This window comes from Festucalex cinctus, chromosome 11 (genome assembly GCF_051991245.1).
Source record: "Festucalex cinctus isolate MCC-2025b chromosome 11, RoL_Fcin_1.0, whole genome shotgun sequence".
NCBI lineage: Eukaryota > Metazoa > Chordata > Actinopteri > Syngnathiformes > Syngnathidae > Festucalex > Festucalex cinctus.
In genome coordinates this window covers 23,691,717-23,712,752 of record NC_135421.1, presented here as the reverse complement: position 1 = coordinate 23,712,752, position 21,036 = coordinate 23,691,717, and the positions used below count along the sequence as shown (strand labels likewise).

The window sequence follows — 21,036 nt, the reverse complement described above, 5'->3', positions numbered from 1 at the left end:
AGCTTGTAGAAAGTATTCGCAGGAGACTGATGGACAGCTGCAAAGGGGTGTAATGGCCAGATGTTGCAAACTGTAGATGTAATAATACTGCAGATGTAATTGCATAATGCTGTAACGATTTGTTCACTGAATTTGAGGACCTTGCAGTTGGTGTAAGCCCTTGCCAAATTTTGTGCCTAAGAGTTTTTGTATTTGATGCTTGTGTAGTTTTCAAGTTGAGGAAATTCATAAAATGTGAGAGACACAGTGATAAGTCTGTACATTTTGAAAATTGTTCATAACTGAGCTTTTTGGACCATTTTGCACCATTCTAAAGAATCCTGGTAATTTTTAACTTGGTCAACATTTTGTTCAGAATATGGCCAGAGTTTGATATATGTGGAGCTAGACAACAAATTCATAAAATGCTGCCTTAGTATGGAAAGGTTTTAATGCAAACTTGGGTGCTGATTAATACCAAGAAATCATGATGCCCATACTCAATTTTGGTTTAATAAATAAATAAATAAATAAATAAATAAATAAATTACCCAATTAGTAGGTTGGTCCAATTTATGTATTTATTTTTATACAAAAAAAAAATAGGTCTAAAAATAATAATAATATATTTAAAAAATTGTATTTAAAAAAGAATATATATATATATATATATATATATATATATATATATATATATATATATATATATATATATATATGTATAATATATATATATGAGAGTGCATGTTTTTATTGTTTTTACACGTATTCATTTTGATGCCCACTTCTGAAATAATAAACTTACACAAACTATTTGGGGGTAAATTATTTCCTCATCATCAGCTAAATTAACACCATAGAAAATGGAGGAAAACAGAGTTAGAATACAACATACAGTACAACATAAGTAATTACTTATCTACTTACACATGTTCAAAAATAATTAAAAGGAAGTAAACTTATCTATTCCTACCCTGTATATTTATTTAATTATTAGTAGGCCCTATTATTTAGGACTATTCATTTTTTTGTATTTTATCTATACATAAAATAAAATCTAATACTACACTCAATATACCATTTTACAATACATCACGTTGCAGTACAGTATTTCAGTAATATCTATGATATTTTTCTAATTTTCAATTCATCACTAACCCATCAATAGCTAGTTCCCACATTCATTTTACTAAATAATACACCTTCAATTTTTCCCATAACAGTGATATCATAACATTATATTTGTCCTTTGAATTAGGATTCATTCAATACTACCATTTCAAAATTACACCAATTGAAGTGTGATTTTATAAATGATAGCAAAAAAAAAAAAACCTCACTGGTGCTACTTTTTTTTTTTTTTTAATAGAATAGCAACAGCAGTTAAAAATTCTCACTATTTTTAGTACAAGCCTGCAGGCTGCTAATGTGGTCCTTGGGTGTTACCTGGTTCCTGTGGGCACAATGTTGCTGACTAGTGTGATAAGTAAAAGAAATGCTGCACTGGAATTCTCTATCCATGGCAGGTTTTTTTTATTTTTATTTTTTAACCCAAAGTTTCCAAAAACAGGCTGCTTTCCAATTCTGCCGCTCGGCATTCAACTCTCTGATGCCTTCCTTGCGCTCCCACTGCTCTCATGTGCAAGGGCCAGTGTTCCAAACGCTTCAAACCACTCACACCAATCAAACGTACCAGAGTTTTGGTGTCAAGTGGGCTCAAGCACGGCACAGATTTGCCCCGCGCGACAACACACGCACACGCCAAAACCCAACACCGCTCACCATGTGGTCTCGTTTCTCTCCACCTCAGTTAAACGAAACGGCAAAGCAACTGATGGAAATCGACAAGCCGACCACAGCCACCAGCGTGCCGGGCCCGAGCTCGGAGCCGTCCCCGTTGGGTCCCTGCTCCCTCGGCCCCTCCCCCAGCACCTCGCCATCCAACGGAAACGGCTCGGGACACCGGAGGGGCGAAGGGAAGAAAAACGCCAAGAAGAGGCATTCGTTCTCCGCTCTGTCCGTCACCCAGCGAGCGGCCCAGCTCAACAACAGACACAGCATGGAGATCTCCCACCCGGTCCTCATCAGCTCCTCCGACCCCAGGGCCGCCGCACGCATCCAGGTTGACACAAACGCACTCAAATGTATTGTGAAGGCGTTCATCGACCTTTTTATTTCATCATTCCAGAAGGTTCACTTACTGTTTCTTGCAACATTTTTTTTTTTTAAATCATTGTTGTATAATTCAAGTCATCTTTATTTATGTAGCGCTTTCAAACAGCCTTAGCTGTCACAAAAAGAACAAGATTTTTAAAAGCATAATTTTGAAAATATTTTGAAAGATATTAATCATAAATACAGGGAAAGAGCAATTTTTAACCTGGACTTATACGTTATTGTTCTGATAATAAACGGTACAAAGCAAATCAGGGGACCGTATTATAAAGAAGAGGAAGAAAAAAGAAAAAAAATAATAAAAAAAAATAAAAAATAAAAAATAAAAAAAATAAAAAAAAGAGAGAAAAAAAAAAGAAAAAAAATAAATAAAATAAAGAAGAGGAAGAAAAAAAAAATGCTTTTTAAGGGTGATTTTGGGTGGGCGTCTTATACACAGCTGTGTGATACTTAGAGGATTTTACAGTATTTTGACTTACAGCAATGATTCACAGCACTTAAAAAAAATGCTAAAACAGTCATTTATATTGGAACAACTTTAAAATATAAATTATTGACATGTATATGCACAAGTACAGAGAAAAAAAAAATTGCTTTTTGAGGGTGAATTTGGGCTGGCGTATTATACACGGGTGTATTTTATATATGGTATTAAAACTGAAATAATGACAATCTCATCTCAATTCATTCCAAAATAACTGTGAAATCTGTGGGGTGGTAAATATTAAGGTTTAAAATAAAAATAAAAATAACTCACAGTGGACAAATTCTAAGAGTTCGTATCAGAAGCTTTTACTGAAATTGATGCAGAATATTGCCGTGTTTACGGAGAATATTTTAATTTTAATTTGTTAGAACTGCCTTTTTGTCTCAAACAAAATGTAGTGACTATCCTCAATGTTATGCCCATTCTATTTACTGTATATGAGTAATGCTGTCGCTGTTTTATCATCTTGTTTTATGTGGCCATAACTTGTACGTGACACGCGGACTGGTACAGTATAATACATACGACACAGATGCAATTTTCATTTTCACCAGAATGTGAAGAGATATACTACCTGAAGAATAATACAGCTTTTTAACATCACTGATATATTTCCCAATTACTACCGCTGACAGTTCCATTTAAATAAAATATTTGCCACTTTTTTATTTTTTATATATCGCCATCGCCTAGAGTTACTTACAGATTGCCTCCGGTTGTTTCTGTACTTGTACTCAATCTGTTTTTGTCTCCTGCGTATGCATTTGGGGGTGGAAAGACACATACAGCTATTATGTTTTTGTTTAGGACGCATCGTCCCCAGGTCCCTCTCCCTCCTCGGCAGGGGTACTGGTGCCCCCAAAAGTGGCATCTATAACCTCTGAGCTGTTGGCCCATGCAAAGGTGCAGCTGCCTCTCAACATGTGAGTAATCAATCAATCACTCCTCCATCTTTCAATCTGGATTTCACCTTGCGTCTGTTTTAGTTTCCCAAACACTGAATATGTCTTTAGATGCCATTTTGTTGCAAGCGTCAAAAAGCATTTCCTCCACTGTGCCCAGCGATATTGGCCATGTTCCACTATTTCTACTACTAACAACTACTCCTCCACATTGACACTGAGAAAGCACTTTAAAAACAACTTTAAAAGGCACAAAAATACAATAATGCGCTATGACCTTGGCTTTTTTAAAGCACCGTTTCAAAATAAGGCTTACAACTAAGAATCAGTGGCATACACGCTGCATTTTCTTTTACCCTTGGAGTTGCTAAATATCAAGAAAATCACCAAAGTCAAGAGTGGTGCGTCATGTTGGCTATCAAACGCTAACGGCTAACTGAGGCAAAAGGCTTTCAGTGACCTATAAGAGTAGTAAATCCCCAATTTGTACAACATTTAAAGCATATTTTAACTGCTAAATTTGTTTTAACTTGTCATTTAATCAGTCCTGCCCTTTTCTTAGCGCAAGTGTCTACTGTGGGAGAGTTCTGAGAAATAAATGTGCTAACAAGGGCTGTTCACAAGTGTTGAAGTTATAAATTTACCACACTTGAAGTGATGCGTCAACATTGACACCTTTTTTAACTCTTTTACTGCCACACGTTATTAAAAAAACAAAGAAAACAAAAACAAAACAATGTCAGCGGATTTCAAGCATTTTAACTAATTTTTCAAAGCAAACAGAATATTGTGTTCTTTTGTTACATAAACAACATGGCTACCACATGAAAGATCGCATTCCATTCTTTCATTAGAAAAAAAAGTATGTTTCTACCTTATTCCGTTCTTTAGTAATCACCATTTGAAAATAGCTCATTTGAGTGACATTAAGCGAAAATTGAACAGAAAAAGATACATTTTCTCCACAACAGTGACTTTGATACTAATATTTTTTGTTTAGTGACACAAAAATTAGGTTTAATGTTACAAAGGCTTTGATCATTCACGTCAGCCTTGAAAACGTTCTATTTCATCAGATTGCGTCATGTTTCATTGTAATTCGCAGCTCTAGTTAGGGCCCGAGCAGCTACCGCTGCCATCTGCTGGCCATAGTTAGTGGGTGTTTTTGATTTCACAACTCATTGACCCGGCTGCGCTGCACTTGGACGTTACACTGACCACTGATATATTAAAAAAATAAAAAAATAAATAAAGTAGTTGATATCACTTAACCTTTTTGGCGGTCAAAGAGTTAATATCAAGTTTCCATCACTTTAGCAGATCAAGATTCTCCTGAAAGTGGAGGTCAACCTTGAACATTTGTGGACAATAATGTGTTATAATTGACCTCCCTAACCTAAACATGACATTCTGATTAATATTACATTTGTGGAAGATGACTTATGAAGCAAAATCCAGTCGTTTTGATCCATCTCAGGGGGCGGCCATTTTGCCACTTGCTGTCGACTGAAGATGACATCACAGTTGCTCAGGCAATGACCAATCACAGCTCACCTGCTTTCTGAAGCTGCGTTGTGATTTGTTGTTACCTGAGACCTGAGCAACATTGATGTCATCTTCAGTCAACAGCAAGTGGCCAAATGGTCGCCACATGAAATGGATAAAAACGGCTGGATTTTACTGCTTAACTCATATTGTACTAACGCAATATTAACCAGAATACCATATTTAGACTAGTGGAGATGCATAGAACATATTACTGTCAAAAACAAAACTTTTTTGGGGTTCACGCCCCCTTTAACCGTAGCCTAAACATTCCCCACTTGTGGAACAAGACGTCACCCTGCATTTCCGGGCCATGCGAGACTGACGCACGTCTGGAGCGGCTTAGTACAGCTGATGAGGGTGGACGTTTCAATCTTGACCTGGCAACTATTCCTGTTGCCATGGGAAGACAGAATATGTTCCCCACACCTGTTACCATGGCAACCTAGCGGCAGCATATAGAGCTGGTTTACTCTGGTCTCATCGTTTGCCGTCACCATCAATAACATCAACAACAACAAAAACAACAGCAGAAGCTCATTTGTATGTTAAGTAAATGCGGTTCAAAATATTCCATACATGAGCCAACTTGTGAATACAGTAAAAGAAAGGTGCTACTGTAAATAGTATGAGTTTGGCACCATTCCCAACATATTTATTTGTTTCATTGATCAACATGAAGAGTTTACTGTTGGTTTGAATCATGGTCATATTTTGCCCCTGTTGGATTGCATAAGAAAACGCCCATTGGAATTTATTATTCATATCATGTTTTGGCTTTGTCACATGTCTTAATGAGGAGTATAAGAATAACCCGCCTTGATGTCGTGTAGCTCCCAATTAATCAATTCGTTCTCTTTACATACTATTCTCTAATATCTTTATTTCTCAGCTACCTTGCGCTTTACGCCTACAAGCCCCAGAAAGCTGACGAGCTTGAGCTTCGAAAGGGGGAGATGTACCGGGTGACGGAGAAGTGTCAAGACGGATGGTTCAAAGGCACCTCACTAAGAACGGCTGCGTCTGGCGTCTTCCCGGGAAACTACGTCACCCCCGTGTCCAGGTCAGTCAGCGCTTTTCGTCTTTGTGTATTCCGTTGGTCACAGTTGAAACATCTTCATTCATTTTTAATAAGCCCTGGCCACATTGCTACATGTCATTTGCCATGCTTCTGATATTGTATTGAGTGTGTTGTAAATATGGTTGTGTTGATTGTGGTAGAGAACTTTATTCTTGTCTCATCAGTTTTTAGTATTCTGGGTAAAACACTGCTATTAACTCATTTGCTCCCAAAAACGTATAAATATGTTCTATTTGAATGTTTTAAGTGTACCAAATACGTATTTATACAATTTTTATGGGTTTTTTTTATGCTAGAGCATACAGAAGGCTTTGATGCAGCCTCTCACCTGCAGAGAATGGGAGAAGCAATGGTAGTAAATACGAAAATGGCCAGTAGGTGGCAGCAGAGTATAAGAGATCAACTAGGGCCATGTTGAAAACAAGCTGACAATTCTAAACAAATTTGTGAATAATGATGAAGTTTAGCTATATTCTAATGCTAATTGCTGCAAAACGGAAACAGAAATATACTTTTTCTTTTCTTGATGAAATAAGAGACTCTAATCTTTCTTTTGGTAGGTTCCACCATGATTTCATAGCAATAGAACACAATATTCTGTGGGCCAGGAGTGAAGGGGCTTGCTTCAGTGAAAATGGCTGGGAGTGAATGAGTGAGGGTGTATTCAGACCAGAAAAGTCCTTCAGTCCGCTTGTTTGGTCCGGACCAAAAGTGGACTTTCTTTTTTTTTGTTTGATGCGGTTCATATTCACACTGTGCTTTTTGCAAGTATACTATATTGCGCAATCACGTCGACCGCGTGACGATCTGTGCTCCCATTGGACAAAAATGACGAGGGCTGAACACATAACGAAACCAGGAAATAGAGGACAACATGACCTTCCGACGTGCTGCATTATTGCTCTGCATATTTGCGGCGTTATTAGATGCAAGATATTTTTAAGCGTCAATGGCCGCTCATTCGACGGAGGTTCCGCGACGCTGTTTCTAATTTTGGAACGCCGTCGCCGATCGCGAGCAATAACCGGAGGAGCCGTTGCCCTTCGCATGACAGCAGCGTTGCTAAACAGAATGCGCATGATTATGAATGAATTTCGCACAATATTCTCTACCAGGCGATATTTCCTCCACACGATGCTTGGCCAAAGGCGTATATGTCCTGCACTTGGAGCAGATCAGCCATGGTTTGTATTCAGACTGCGAAGTGAACCGCACCGAGTGCAATTGGAAGCGGACCGAGACCACCTCAAAAAGTGGGTCTCGGTCCGCTTGTTTGGTCCGCACCAGGATTCATTTGTGTGCATTCAGACCTGCACGAAAGGTCCGGATCAGCGTGGGAAACGAACTCTGGTTCGTTTAAACGTACCAAACATTGCAGATTTGAATACACCCTTAAATAAATGTTTCTGAAAACAATCTGCAGTTATACCCGTTGATAAGGAAACAGAAAAGACCCAATGTTACCATCTTCTGTATTTTTTTTTACTTCCCAGATTAACAAGCAGGCAAGCCAAAGATAGCTCCCCCCACACACTCCTAATGAAAGAAATGTAATTGACGACAAATGTCGTCGTTGGCACTCCACGTCAAGATTTTAGTTGAACTTTTTGTACACACGCATAAGAATGTTAAAATGTTACTTTAAAATAGACTGTTATTAAATGTTCAGAATGGAAATGTATTATTTCTATTATCCATTAAAATAGTTTCCAAACTGGATGTTGACCAGCTTCCTACAACTGGATGTTTTCGTTGTCTCTGTCTTTCCGGTGCTACCACATACCGAGAGTAGATCATTACCATCGGCATCATCATCATTATCATAAAATTCTTATTACCGCTGCTGTTAGCATTCAAACCCAACTACCCGGCGCTGTTAAAACCGCATGAGATTAAAAGGTAAGTGTGCTGAGGTCATAGTTGTATATTTGTTCGTTTTTATAGCCGTCGTCATTCCTTTGAGGAGGTCCATATTTCAAACGGCTGCTCGGCTAATCTGCATTCTACCCCGCGATGCCGTGAAGGACTATGAACGAGGGAGAAACAAAAGCCGAGCGGCGTCGGAATAATGGAAACACAAACAAGCGAGAGGAAGATAATGACGACTCGGGGAACGGCGGAAAAGAAAATGAGGCATGAAAGGAGTGAGGAAGATGATGAAACCGTACGAGGGTGGGTTGGGGGTGGACAGACAAAAAGGTGAGAAGAGGAAAAAGAAATGAGAGTGATGAGACTAGAATGAAAAGGAAAAAGTGAACACTCACTGAACACTCTCCATTGTATGCAATGACTATGTAGCAATAATTAGGGGGGTGGAGGCTACAATCAAATGAGACCATTTGTTATGTTTGCAAAAGAACACTCGCTCTTTCTTGAGCTTCCCTCCTCCATACTTACCGAGCTGCAAGGATGCTCATTATGAGGAGGAAAGGCTCACCCACACCCACACCTGAGGACATTTAATTGACTGGCTGCATTTTCTGAAAGACAAACTGCAAGTTTGCCACTTATCTGAAATATAGAGTCATGTCCACTTTCAGTATTTGTCACAATTTTCTTTCCGCTATTGATTTAATGGTGGACTCTGTTAGTTTGGATTCATTGTTTGTTTCTTCAATGCGTCCCTGGTCTCATTTCAATCATTTAATCAATCAAAACTTTATTTATAAAGCACGTTTCATACAAAGATTGTAGCTCAAAGTGCTTTACTGATTATTTTAATGATGTTCTTAACTCATTCACTCGCAGCCATTTTCACAGAAGCAATCCCGTTCGCTCCCGGCTGTTTTACTGGATTTTGACTGATTTTGCAAGGCCCACAGAATATTATGTTCAATTGCTATAAAAGCATGGAACCTACCAAAAGAAAGATTAAAGTCTCTTCTTCTTTCATCAGGAAAAAAACGTTTCTAAAAAGTTTAAATGTTTCTATCTGTTTCCGTTTTGCAGCAATTAGCATTAGAAGAGAGCTAAGTTTCATCAGTTTTCACAAATCTATTTAAAATTGTAAGTAATTGAGCTTTTTTTCTACATGGCCCTGGTTGATCTCCTTTGCTCTGCTGCCACCTGCTGGCCGTTTGTGTAATAACTACCATTTCTGCAACCGTTCTTTGCAGTTGAGAGGCTGCATCAAAGCCTTCTGTATGCTCTAGCATAAAAAAAAAAAAAAAAAAACACCTTATAAATACGTCTTTGGGACACTTAAAACATAAAAATAAAAAAAACGTATTTACACGTTATTGGGAGCAAATGAGTTAATGAGTGGAAAACCATTGACGAAAACATCAAAGATACAATTAAAAAGTGCATCCATTGACTTTTGTGTCACCAGGAGACATGGAAATGCACAACTGTGTATCATCAGCGTAGCTGTGAAAGTTGACGCCATGTCTCCTGATGACATCACAAGGGGGAGCATGTACAGTTGAAAAAGTACTGGGCCTAAAATTGAACCCTGGGGAACGCCACATGTGAGTTTAATGACCTTGGAGCAGCAAGTATCCAAACTTACCATAAAAATCCGGTCTCTGAGGTAGAACGTCAACCATTTGTGGACAGCACCTGAGAGGCCCATGGGTTTTGTAGTTTTTTGTTTAAATATACTGTTGTGCTTGTTTGGAAGAGTATTGGGAAGTTTGCCTTAACAAAGCTCTTTCCTCTGGGATGAGGCATGCACATTCTTGTTTATGAAGCAATCTTCAGTGAGCTGAACTCTGTAAAGAAAATAAATTAAAAAGAGTAACATTTATTGTTTTTTTTTTCACTCAATACATTTTACAAGGAGAGTTTTGAGTACACTTCACTAGTTTATTTAAAAAAATAAATACTGAATTGTTGAGGAACAAACTCATGACCTTCAGCTTGGGAGACAGCCACTCTACCACCTGACCCATGCCACTCTTGAGAACGAAAACAGGTTGTGAGTTTGTTCCTCAACCCTTGAGTAACTTTTTTTTAAAATAATAAACTGGTAAAATGTACCCAAAACTCTCCTTGTAAAATTTACTTAGAATTTCTAGTTTTTTTCAAATAAATATTACTTTTTTTTTTCCTTTTATACAGTGGGTGGCTGTACGCAATCCAATATCTGACCACGACCACAAAATCACAACAAATATGTTCACCATCAACCTAAAACCATTCCTCAAGTTACCATTCAAAGTGTCTGTAAAGCCAGTTTTCCTCCAAGATTGTATAACACCACACGTTAAAAACCATCCACCAGCATGCCTTGCGGGTTCATACATAACTTTACAATATCATCTTAATGTCACCCTAGTGCGAGATATTTTTGAGGGAGCTCTTCCAGCTGTCCTTTACACAAGCATCAATGCAACGACCTGCCGGCCGTATTGATATCACATCCCGTTCTGCCGCTCCATCTCCGTGCCGTTTACTCAAAAGGGCAATATCCCTGATGGGAAGCGGCTGTGTACACAGGGCTTAAGCGAGGTCCGGTCAAAATATCCTTTCTGCAAGTGTCCCCTTTTATAGAAGCTTTAAAACTCAACTTGTTTCGCTCACAAGCTCAAGCGCGCACGAGCTCATAACTCTTGTATATGACTGGAAGTCAATGGGCGGCAATAAGAGAGTGCATGGTGCAGTCGGTGCAGTTCAGCTCACAGGGCTGCCATTCATTATTTTGCAGACAGAATCACGAGCCGCTTGCCATGCCTAGATGTGATCAGCAGGAAGAGGCGATGCTGTTTTTAGCTGAAAACGGATGAAAATAATGTGGGTTTTGACACAAAAATGGCAATTTGAGACGAGAAAACAAAAGAATATTTATGAAAATGTTGCCATTGTTGTGAAAACGGTCTTCTGTAAAAGGAATTGAGGGCATCACAAGCGAAACAACAATGATAGCAAACAGTGCTAGCGAGCTAGCTAGCAAGGATACAGTTTGCTGTAGAATAACTCCACATTCTGTCGTCGCCAAGACGACAGACACAAATACTAACATGGGGTCTTCATTAGAGCAGTCTAGACAGGCAGCTTCTCTTAATGTCCTGTTTATTAATAAAATGGCGTTGCCCAAAAATGACTTTTGTGCCAAAACACAGTTAGCCCCAACTTATTCACAGTTCACTATTCAGTATTTACATTTTTTTTTTCTGTGGAAACTATCCTCAGCTATTTGCTTGAATATTCACCAAGTCATTTTTTCTTTTGTTTTCTTTAATTAACACTGCAACCCAAAGATGCTACACATCCAGTACATTTTTTCCAGATGAAGCCATCTGTAAGCCATTAATTTTTAAAGGCAATATAAGAGGCAATTTAAATCATGTTACTTTATTTTGGAATCATAGTTTTATATATATATATATATATTTTGTATCACTGACATTGGGATGATGTCACAATTTGCTAATTTTATTTATTTATTTTACACAAATCTATATACTCTAGTTTAGTCATGTTGGTGTTATTTTTGACTAGTCTAAAATGGCTTGCGCTCTTTGACAATGTCATTTTAGTGGTTGAGCAAACTTATCGTTTAAGCAAAACATACAGTAACGACATGATTAATTCATGTAAAGAATTTTTTCTTTTGAGTCAATGGACATTGTGATCCTACTGGTGTGTGTGTCTTGGCCACATGGGGGCAGTATATTTAAAAAAAAAACATGGATGTATCCCTCCAAAAGTATTGGAACTGCAAGGTTAAAATTCCTTTGCGTTTGTTGTATACGGTTTCAGATCAAAAGATGAACATGAGATTAAAGTTTATGAAAAAAACTTTCCCCAACTGCAGCCTCTTACAGTTCACTTGATTCTCTGTCTTTCTCCCTTCAGGAGGTGAAAAAGATGCTCTATGGGGTTTAGGTCCAGTGATCGTCTATACCAGCCTGCACCATCCAATGACAATTAACTCTCCTCTTTCTGTTTTAAAGGGCAACATTTGGCGTTGGTGCTACGAGGGGCTCATGTTTATCCAGTCCAGGAAATGGCGGAGGAGGCGGCGGTGGCTGTAGTCAGGTCGGCGGTAAAATCTCAGACCCCTCTTCTCCAGGGTCCCCGGGGCCCTCCTCGTCCCGTCCCTCCACGCCGCTGGTCAACTGCGTCAGTCCCGCCTCGTCTCCGCAGAGCGCGGCCGCGCAGCTGAAGAACTGCCTGCGCTCCAGTCAGCATTCAGTCAACCAGACACGTACCTCAATGCAGCTGGGTAAGCACAACCGAGCGCATTTTCAATCAATACTCGTTTAAAATCTCGGCGCGTACGCGCTCAAATGGGACCAAGCGCCAGATTTATGAAACTTTCAGAGGCGTTACAGTCACGTTCCAAAGTGAAATGTTACATCCCAATTGAGTGGCGGTTCGTGCGTGGCGGGTTTTAGCGGCAACAATTTTCCGCGCTTGTCATTAAAGAAAACTAAACTACCATCAGTGTCGTGACATCATACAATCTGTGCAATTTGCACCCTGCTGTGCATCTTAAGATGTTTCTGGTCGAGTGGCCTGTCTGCCCGCTGAGCCCTGTGAAATCAGCGCACGCTTCAAACCAACCAATGCACGCTTGATTGCAAACACATTTGTCGTCACCTTTGCACACCTTTGTGCTGCCCAGTGCCAAGATTGGCTAGAAAATGTTTTGACAGCTGCTCAAATGAATGCTGAGTGTCTGCAAGGCTGTGAGAAGTCATTATGACAACAGGATGGTTTTATATTGCTAGACAACATGGATGGCTTTCAGTTTCAATTCTGGGCCAACAACAACTTGCCGGTGGGCCGTATAAGGTTAAACGTATCTCTTGCTAGGGCAATGCACATTTCTATATGACAAAATAAAGGCCTATCTGACAAAATAAAAGTCACAAATACAGAACCTAAAATCTAGGACCTAAGAGTGACAATTACAGGAACATAGCAACTGCATAGCAACTGGAAACGTCATCACAAGGGAACATAGCATGCGGATAGCAACTTACAACTTAATCATCACAAAGGATATAGCAACAGCATAAAAACTGACAACTCCATCAGCATAAGGGACATAACAACTGACAACTCCATCAGCATAAGGGACATAGCAAATGCATAGCAACTGACAACACCATCATCGCAAGGGACACAGTAACTGCATAGCACCTGACAACTTCATCATCACAAGAGGACATAACAACGGCATAACAACTGCATCAGCATAAGGAACATAGCAGCTGCATAGCAACTGACAAATTCATCATCACAAAGGATAAAGCAACAGCATAACAACTGACAACTACATCAGCATGAGGGACATAGCAACTGCATAGCAACTGATAACACCATCATTGCAATGGACATAGCATGTGCATAGCAACTGACAACTTCATCATCACAAAGGATATAGCAACTGCATAACAACAGCATCATCTTAAGTGACATAGCAACTGCATAACAACATATCACAAGGGGACATAGCAACTGACAATTTCATCATCACAAGGGGACATAGCAACTGCATAACAACTGACAACTTCATCTTCGTCGTTACAAGAGATATATTAGAACCATAACAATGCAAGGACCCCAAAACAAAGTCATAACATGCTAACTGTTAATAGCAAAACATTAAAAAGGCAATTTTTTCATATGAAGACATTCACATCACTTTTCAGAGAATATTACGTTTTCATCACGTTTTAATCGTTGACCAAGTATATGTTGCCACATTGTGTTCTATTTCTGATTCAGTGGTCGGCATGTACTTAATGGCTTTAAAACAAAAATACTCATGTGCTTGCTACAAATCATGTTATTTTTCTACATGTCTGTTGGGATTCTGTCATTCAGTTCAGAGCAATCCAGTTTGTATCAAAGCATCTGGACTTTTGTTGATTTTTTTTTTCCCCTTGTGTTTTCCAAAAAACAATCAAAACTATCTTATAACGGTTTGTTGAAGTCTTGGACAAATTATTACTATGACAGTAGATTTTTATGCTACTTCCGATGGTCAAATTCCAAACCATTCCACACATGAGACATTCACTGTAGAGATTCCACAGATTTTACATTTCATGAGAATCTTTGTAGCTCTGATTATAAACAAATCAGTGTTCTTACACCGAAACCAAATCACTCTCTTTAGTCAAGGTCTTACTTTTGCTGCCTTCATTTTATTAGCAAACAAAATCTCGCCTATACGCATTCTCAACAAGCATTCTGGAGCTCAAAATATGCAGATGAAAATGTAGATATATGAATGATTCAAAATTCAAATCCAACATGTGCTTCAAGGTTCGTTTGTCATGCGTTGCTCCAGGAATAACATGGAAAGCGTCAAAGTTTCTCTCTCTGTGTCAAATAAAAAAAAACAAGTCTCACGAAAATGTGATTTGTCTGCAGCATGTCAATTTACTTTTGAGGTAGTTACGTAGTTGAATCAATACGTGATTAGTCTCCCATCTTAAAACGCATACATCACCACAGAAGACACGCTTGTGCCAAAAAGATGTGAAAACTTGGAGGGGGGAAAGAAAAAAAAAAGTAGCAGAGCAAAACAAAGGTAACCCAAAAAAACGGCTTTAAAATAGAAACATTGCCGCTATGTTGGCGCTGCAGGGCAGAGTTGGCAGCAAGTAAATGAACCTTGGCAGGTCTGCATGGCATGTGAGGATGATGCGGAGCAGGTGTAGGAGTGTTGCGTTAACACGCGCACGCACACACAGCACTGCACCGCTTGACAAAAAACACGCTGCCGAATGACATCATTTTGTTTTTGTGTTGGACGGAGGCGTAATGACAGAGACTCTCGCCTCTTGCTTTTTTTTCTCGCGGTCCCTGGCTGTGTCTCGTTCCCATACACACTCGCACATCTGGACGACGTTACAAAGCAGCGAGACACTTTGGAGTACTGCAGTGTTATAACAGCAGGTGGCTTGAAACTGTTTGTGGATGTTTTCTTTTTATTAAGTGTGTCCACATACAGATGGAAACTGATTAGAGAGATTAGTTGCTATTTACTGCATGGGAAGTTGTTGCCTATTATTTTGTTTTTCTTATTATTTACCTCTTCCAAAAAGCTTGCAACATTAGGCTTTTGGAGTGTACTGTAATTTTTGGGGGGGAAGCTAAAATGCTCTGGATCCTTCACAGGTGAACTTAATTTGACCTCTCTAAATCCAACCGTTTCAGTATTTCCATGTTTTTTCAATTTGCTGTTCACAAACAATCAATCAATCAATCAATCAATCAACTTTATTTATATAGCACCTTTCATACATTCAAAATGCAACTCGAAGTGCTGGACATCCATAATATAATAAAAAAAAGAACCCCCCCCATACACACACACACACACACACACACACATCCCCATGATCGTACCCACAGACACACACAAAACCCAACAAACACATGAAAACCCCAACATGGCGGGGCACAGAAGTACCCTGTAAGGAAAGGCACCCAGGAGGAGTTCATCCAAACAAGAAGCTGAATGGCAAAATTCACACCTAATCGTTCATTTAATCAGCCATTTTTTATTTTTATTTTTTTTATTTTTTTTTTACAATTAGTCTGTTGTAGCCCGGTTTCACTCACACTTTTCAGTTTTTCATCGCATTTGCTCAACCTCATCCACTTTTCATTTTACTCAAGTTTTAGTCGACTAGAAGTCGAACATTTTAGTCTTTGTTTAGACGCTAAACAAACAATTTATCTAGATGAATGTTTTAGTTATTAGTTTGCATTAGTGCTGTCAAAATTAATCGATTAATCAACATTTTAATAATCGAGTAATCATTTGGAGCCATTTTTTAATTTAAAATAGTCAAAATTTTATCAACAGTAATTGTTCACTGATTTCTGTAGTCCTTCATGAAGTAAGACGAAGAAATAAGATGATTATCTTCTGTGTTTGAAGGGATATTTCACTCATTGAGACATTTTTAGCATAAAAAAGTTCATATTTTGTCCAGAAATAATTTGATAACATCATTATTTTTCATGTACAGTTAATACTTTTTAAAACTAATTTTTCCACTTTCTGTCGACTCAAGATGACATCACGTGTGCTAAGGAAGTAGGTAATGACCAATCATGGCTCAGTTTGCTGGCCAAACCCAGAAAACAGGTGTATTAATTGTATGTGTAAAAATAATTAGGTTAATTATTAAGTTAATTATATCAACAAGTGGCTACTATCGCTGCATGCTACAGGCTAGTAAGTTAGCAAGCATTAGCCTACATTTTTGTTTTGTCTTCATTGGTCCGAGAAAATGCATACTGATTTAGTTCCATGATTGTTTATTAACACATTCACTGCCATAGACGGCTTTAGACGTCAAAGATTCATTTTTTTCCTGCACACGCAATAAAACAATGTGCAAAAAAGCTTTTTCGTTATGCATCAACTTGGTATTAAAGCAACAACAGTAAATTGCAGCGTTTATTACACATAGTTAAAAAAAAACAACAAAAAAAACTTTTGTGTAGTCTCCAAGAATATTCAAAACATGTGGACACCCAACTTTAACACATTCACTGCCATAGACGGGTTTAGTCGTCAAAGATTTTTTTTTTTTCCTGGACTGGCAGTGAATGAGTTAATGGGGGCTTTAGTCTCGTCTCATCGCTATTTACAACGGGTGTAAATATTTAGAAAAGGTCAAATGAACTCATTCACTGCCAGCACAGTTAAAATGGAGCTTTGACGTGTATAACCGTCAGTGGCAGTGAATGAGTTAACATCTGTAAAGGTTTAAAGTGCATGTCATCATCATCATCATCATCATCATGAAATTTGACCAAAAGCTGAATGACTCGTAACTTTTTCTTTCGAGTCAAATTCACCCGCATTCACTGAAGTGGTGAAAATAATCAACCATCATAACGTACTGCCATTCTTGCTGTGAGGCTATAGTGCTAATAAGTTTGGCCACCCCGGTTTTATGATGCGTGTTATTTTTGATTAACAGTACAGTGCCTCGAAAGAGCTGAAATACGCAGATAAATGTTCCCTTTCAGAATTAATGAGGACTAATGACCACCTGCTGTCACCGAAAAGGTCCTCTCAGTTACAGTATATTAATGCAGGAAATATATTTGTATCTATTTTAGTCCACAGCTCTCCTGCTGGAAGCCCCGAACGCCCCGCCGTGGCGATAACGTCCCTGCGCTCTCAGAGCTCCTCCCCTTCACGTTGCTCCGGCCAATCGGGTCGCCCGCTCTCCATGACGTCTCCGGGACCCAGTTTGGGGCCCTCGCCGCTGTCGTCGCCCGCCTCGCGGCCGCACCTGCCGCTCTCGTCACCTTTGTCCTGCCTCACGCCGCCCAACGTGTCGGCGGCGCTGCTCAACGGGGAGCCGGCCGTCCCGATGCAGCCCCCCTCGCCGGGACCCTCGCACGCGCCTGCGCAGTCTGCCCTCGCCGCCAAAACCGAGAAGGTAAGCCAAGGCAGATGTTTTAAAACTAGCGATCTGCTCCGAAATGGAACAGCGTGTTCAACGGGTGTACTTTAATCAAATACAGAAATTTATTTTTCATCATTAGAAGGCATTTTAATGATAATAATTTATGTATTTTTTTTTATACAGTATTCCCCCACTATCTAGCGGTTCATCATTCACTACTCGCTGTACTTACAATAATGCCCTTGCATGTGGGAAAGGAGAGCTATAGTCGCAAATGCACTTTTCAACTTAATAATTAACACTGGGAGAATTCAGCTTGACTCAACTTTATTTCTAAACATTAAAAAATAAATAAATAAATCATACTAAAAAATAAAATAAACAAAATAAAAATATGTAATACAATTTCATACATAATAAAGATCCAACATACCCGGTACAGCACAATAAATAAAATGTGTCTTAAACCAAATAGTGACAATAAACAGTAAACACAGTGAGTCGCTGACATCATGCGTCCCTGAAGGCTCCGCCTCTTAAAGGCACATGTAAACGGACACAACTGTCTGTAATAATAATAATAATCTATTTTCTCCTCATTTTATCCATCTATATTTAAAATGTGGTTTCAAAGTGTATTAATAAGCCTCGGGGGAGGGTTTTATTTTGGAAAATTATATTTTCTGTCTATATTGTGGATTTTTTTCCCCCTATTATTAGTGTGAACACATCTCCAGCTCTGAACTATGTACTTACTAGGAGTGTCAGGTGATTAATATTTTTAATCATAATTAATTGCATGACTTCAATAGCTCACGATTCATCACACATTTTATATCTGTTCTAAATGTACAATAAAATATTTTTTCAAAACAAAAGTGGAAAAAAATTTAAACTAATAGAAATATGGCTGCAACTTTTCATCATTCATTTCATAATTCATAAAATTGAGTAAAAATTAAAAAGATGTACTGTACTGTAAAAAACAAGTGTGATATTGATTTGTGTTGAGGTCATTTTTCTGCCACTAGATGTCATAATTGCATTTGTAAAAGCTCAGTGTATCTAATATTTAATTAACATGAAGTAACTTGTGAAATTCTGCATTTTTAAAATTGTGAAATATAACTTGACTCCAGTCTCCACAAATGTATGCATTATTATTGAATTTATGACTGCTAAATTTTGTTTAGTTAATTCCCCCAGTAGCTTTCCAAGTAAGGGGCGGTCATTAATCACGCGTTAATAGAATTAGTGATATTAAAGGAACTTTAAATGAACTCAAAATTAACACACTTATTATATTATGTGATGAGCCTCTTACACAAAAGCGAGTGAGACTTGCTCACCTGCGACCCTAACGAGCACACTAGAAGATGGATGGATGTATTTTTCACGAAGCACTTTAACCCTTCAAATGGCAGCCTATTGCCCATATTGCTCTAATACGCCCAACTCGAAAACAACCTCTGCCAGCTTTAATATCAAAAAGTTGTTGCTTGCTAAGGAGAGCGTTGTGAAAATGTAATAGTTTCTCAATTGGCCCGCGCTGTAGCCCTCCAGCAAAAGCAGTGAAACGTATCAGAGCTAATTATCGATTCATTTCTACGTTAACAGCTGCAAAGAATTTTCTGACGTGAAGCCCTCGTGTTAGTTACTCCGCGCGCACGCCTGGCCCCGTTCGTTTCGTTCTACCTGCATCCGCGCGCGTCCCCCGCACCTTATGGCACTCCAATTGAACTCGTCGTCTCCAACGCCGTCGCGTCTGCCGCGCGGAAACTCGGCGGTGTCAAATGTGGACGTGCTCGCGTTGAATGATGGCAGGGGGGGGAAGCTCTGCATCTGTCTAAGCTCCATTTATTTTGGCTGCTGGCTCCGCTGTGTTGGACAGCTAATCTAACTACGTGGCTAGCTGACAAACGGCCCTGTGATGGTTGGAACAGCCGGCTTGTTTACATCATCCCGCTCAAAAGATGCCTCTTGTTTTTTTGATGAGGCCCCGATATTAATGAAATCCCCGTCTCCTGCCACGGTTACAGATTTGATTTGTGTTCTATTTATGTGTCTGTCCAATTTGTTTGGCTGTCTCTTGTTCGCTTGGAGCCCGGAAGACATGTTCGGATGAGTTAGGTCAGGTGTCCCAATTGTTTGGCAATTTAAATATAAGTTGGCTTACTATCCTATCATTAATAATTTTAGCTGGAATTACCCTACAGTTCCAAGTGCTCAATTCCGATATATATATATATATATATATATATATATATATATATATATATATATATATATATATATATATATATATATATATATTCGTTTTAGCGGAATGCTTTAGTAACATTAAACATGGCCTGCGTCAAATTGACCCAATTTAAAATTTGACAAATAAGTACTTTTTTTTTTTTTTTTTTTTTTTTTTTTTTTTGCTATGGAATTTCTCTCAATTAAAATGGTTCACTTTGTCATATGTTCAATTAAAATGGCTGTAAATATTTATGCATTTGGAACATTCAACAAAGCCAGGGTCAAATTGACCCATGTTGAATTTTTTTTTTTACAATGAAGCTTTTTATCAACAGACAATTAAAATGGTGCACATTTGTTTTGAAAACTGAGCAGTAATGCATTATCAAGGTGCTATTAGAACATAAAACATATCCCGGGTCAAACTGACCCATTTCAAAATGAAGGGACTACAAATAGTAGTATGTCATGATTTAAACTTGTTAAAAATGGTTTATTTGAAACATTTGTGATAAAAGTGGTTCATAATGTTTACTGGGATGTGTTTTATCTTTAAATTTCGCATGGGTCAAATTGACCCGGGAACATTATTTGCTGTTCCTGAGAAACCAACCTAACAAACTATTTTCATTGCTGTTTTGAAACCGAGTTATCCGTCAATTTGTAGCGTCGACATATATTTATATGACTTTACCGTGCCCTGAGGGAAACCATAACTACAAAGTGGCCTGCAACCAAAAAATGTCTCCGCCACCACCAAAACGGTTTACATGTCTTAAATGTTTTGCTCGTCCTCCATCGTTAAAGAAACCGTCATGACAAACAAGCAGTTTAGCGCCAGCCGTTTGATCTGTCAGCCTCTGTATTCATCTCTGCGATCATTTACTGTAAACGCACTTGAAGAGTGTTGCGCGTGGGCGAGCAAATGGTCCAGTAATTACCTTGATGGGCGGGCGGGAGCCGGCATCTGCAGCAGCGCTTCTCGCTAACGCTTGCTACTGTTTTGTCATGTCACCTTATCGATGGATAAATCAAAATCGATCAGCGTGGGACTGAACTTCAAGTTTAAAATTACATTTGGGGGGGAGAAAAAAAAATAATGCCACACGAGGCTATCTGCTTTGACGTTAGAGTTAAGTGGGTGTATACTGCCACCTTGTGGTTTGGAGAACAACAGCAACTATGTAGCTCATAGACCAGGGCTGTCAAACTCATATTAGCTCAGGGGCCGCATGGAGGAAAATATATTACCTAGTGGGCCGTATCGGTAAAATAATGGCATAT

At 38.8% G+C, this 21,036-nt stretch overlaps 1 protein-coding gene across 6 annotated transcripts in view; it reads left to right on the top strand.

The window, feature by feature from the left end:
* The window catches only part of LOC144030681 (E3 ubiquitin-protein ligase SH3RF3-like), a 122,557-nt gene that overhangs the window by 97,827 nt on the left and 3,694 nt on the right, over positions 1 to 21,036 (top strand). For all 6 annotated transcript variants that reach the window (XM_077537180.1, XM_077537177.1, XM_077537179.1 and 3 more), the window contains 5 exons: positions 1,790 to 2,101; positions 3,449 to 3,564; positions 5,981 to 6,151; positions 12,067 to 12,338; positions 17,216 to 17,541. In XM_077537180.1, the coding sequence (XP_077393306.1) occupies positions 1,790 to 2,101; positions 3,449 to 3,564; positions 5,981 to 6,151; positions 12,067 to 12,338; positions 17,216 to 17,541 (1,197 nt within the window). The remainder of the gene's footprint in view (positions 1 to 1,789; positions 2,102 to 3,448; positions 3,565 to 5,980; positions 6,152 to 12,066; positions 12,339 to 17,215; positions 17,542 to 21,036) is intronic.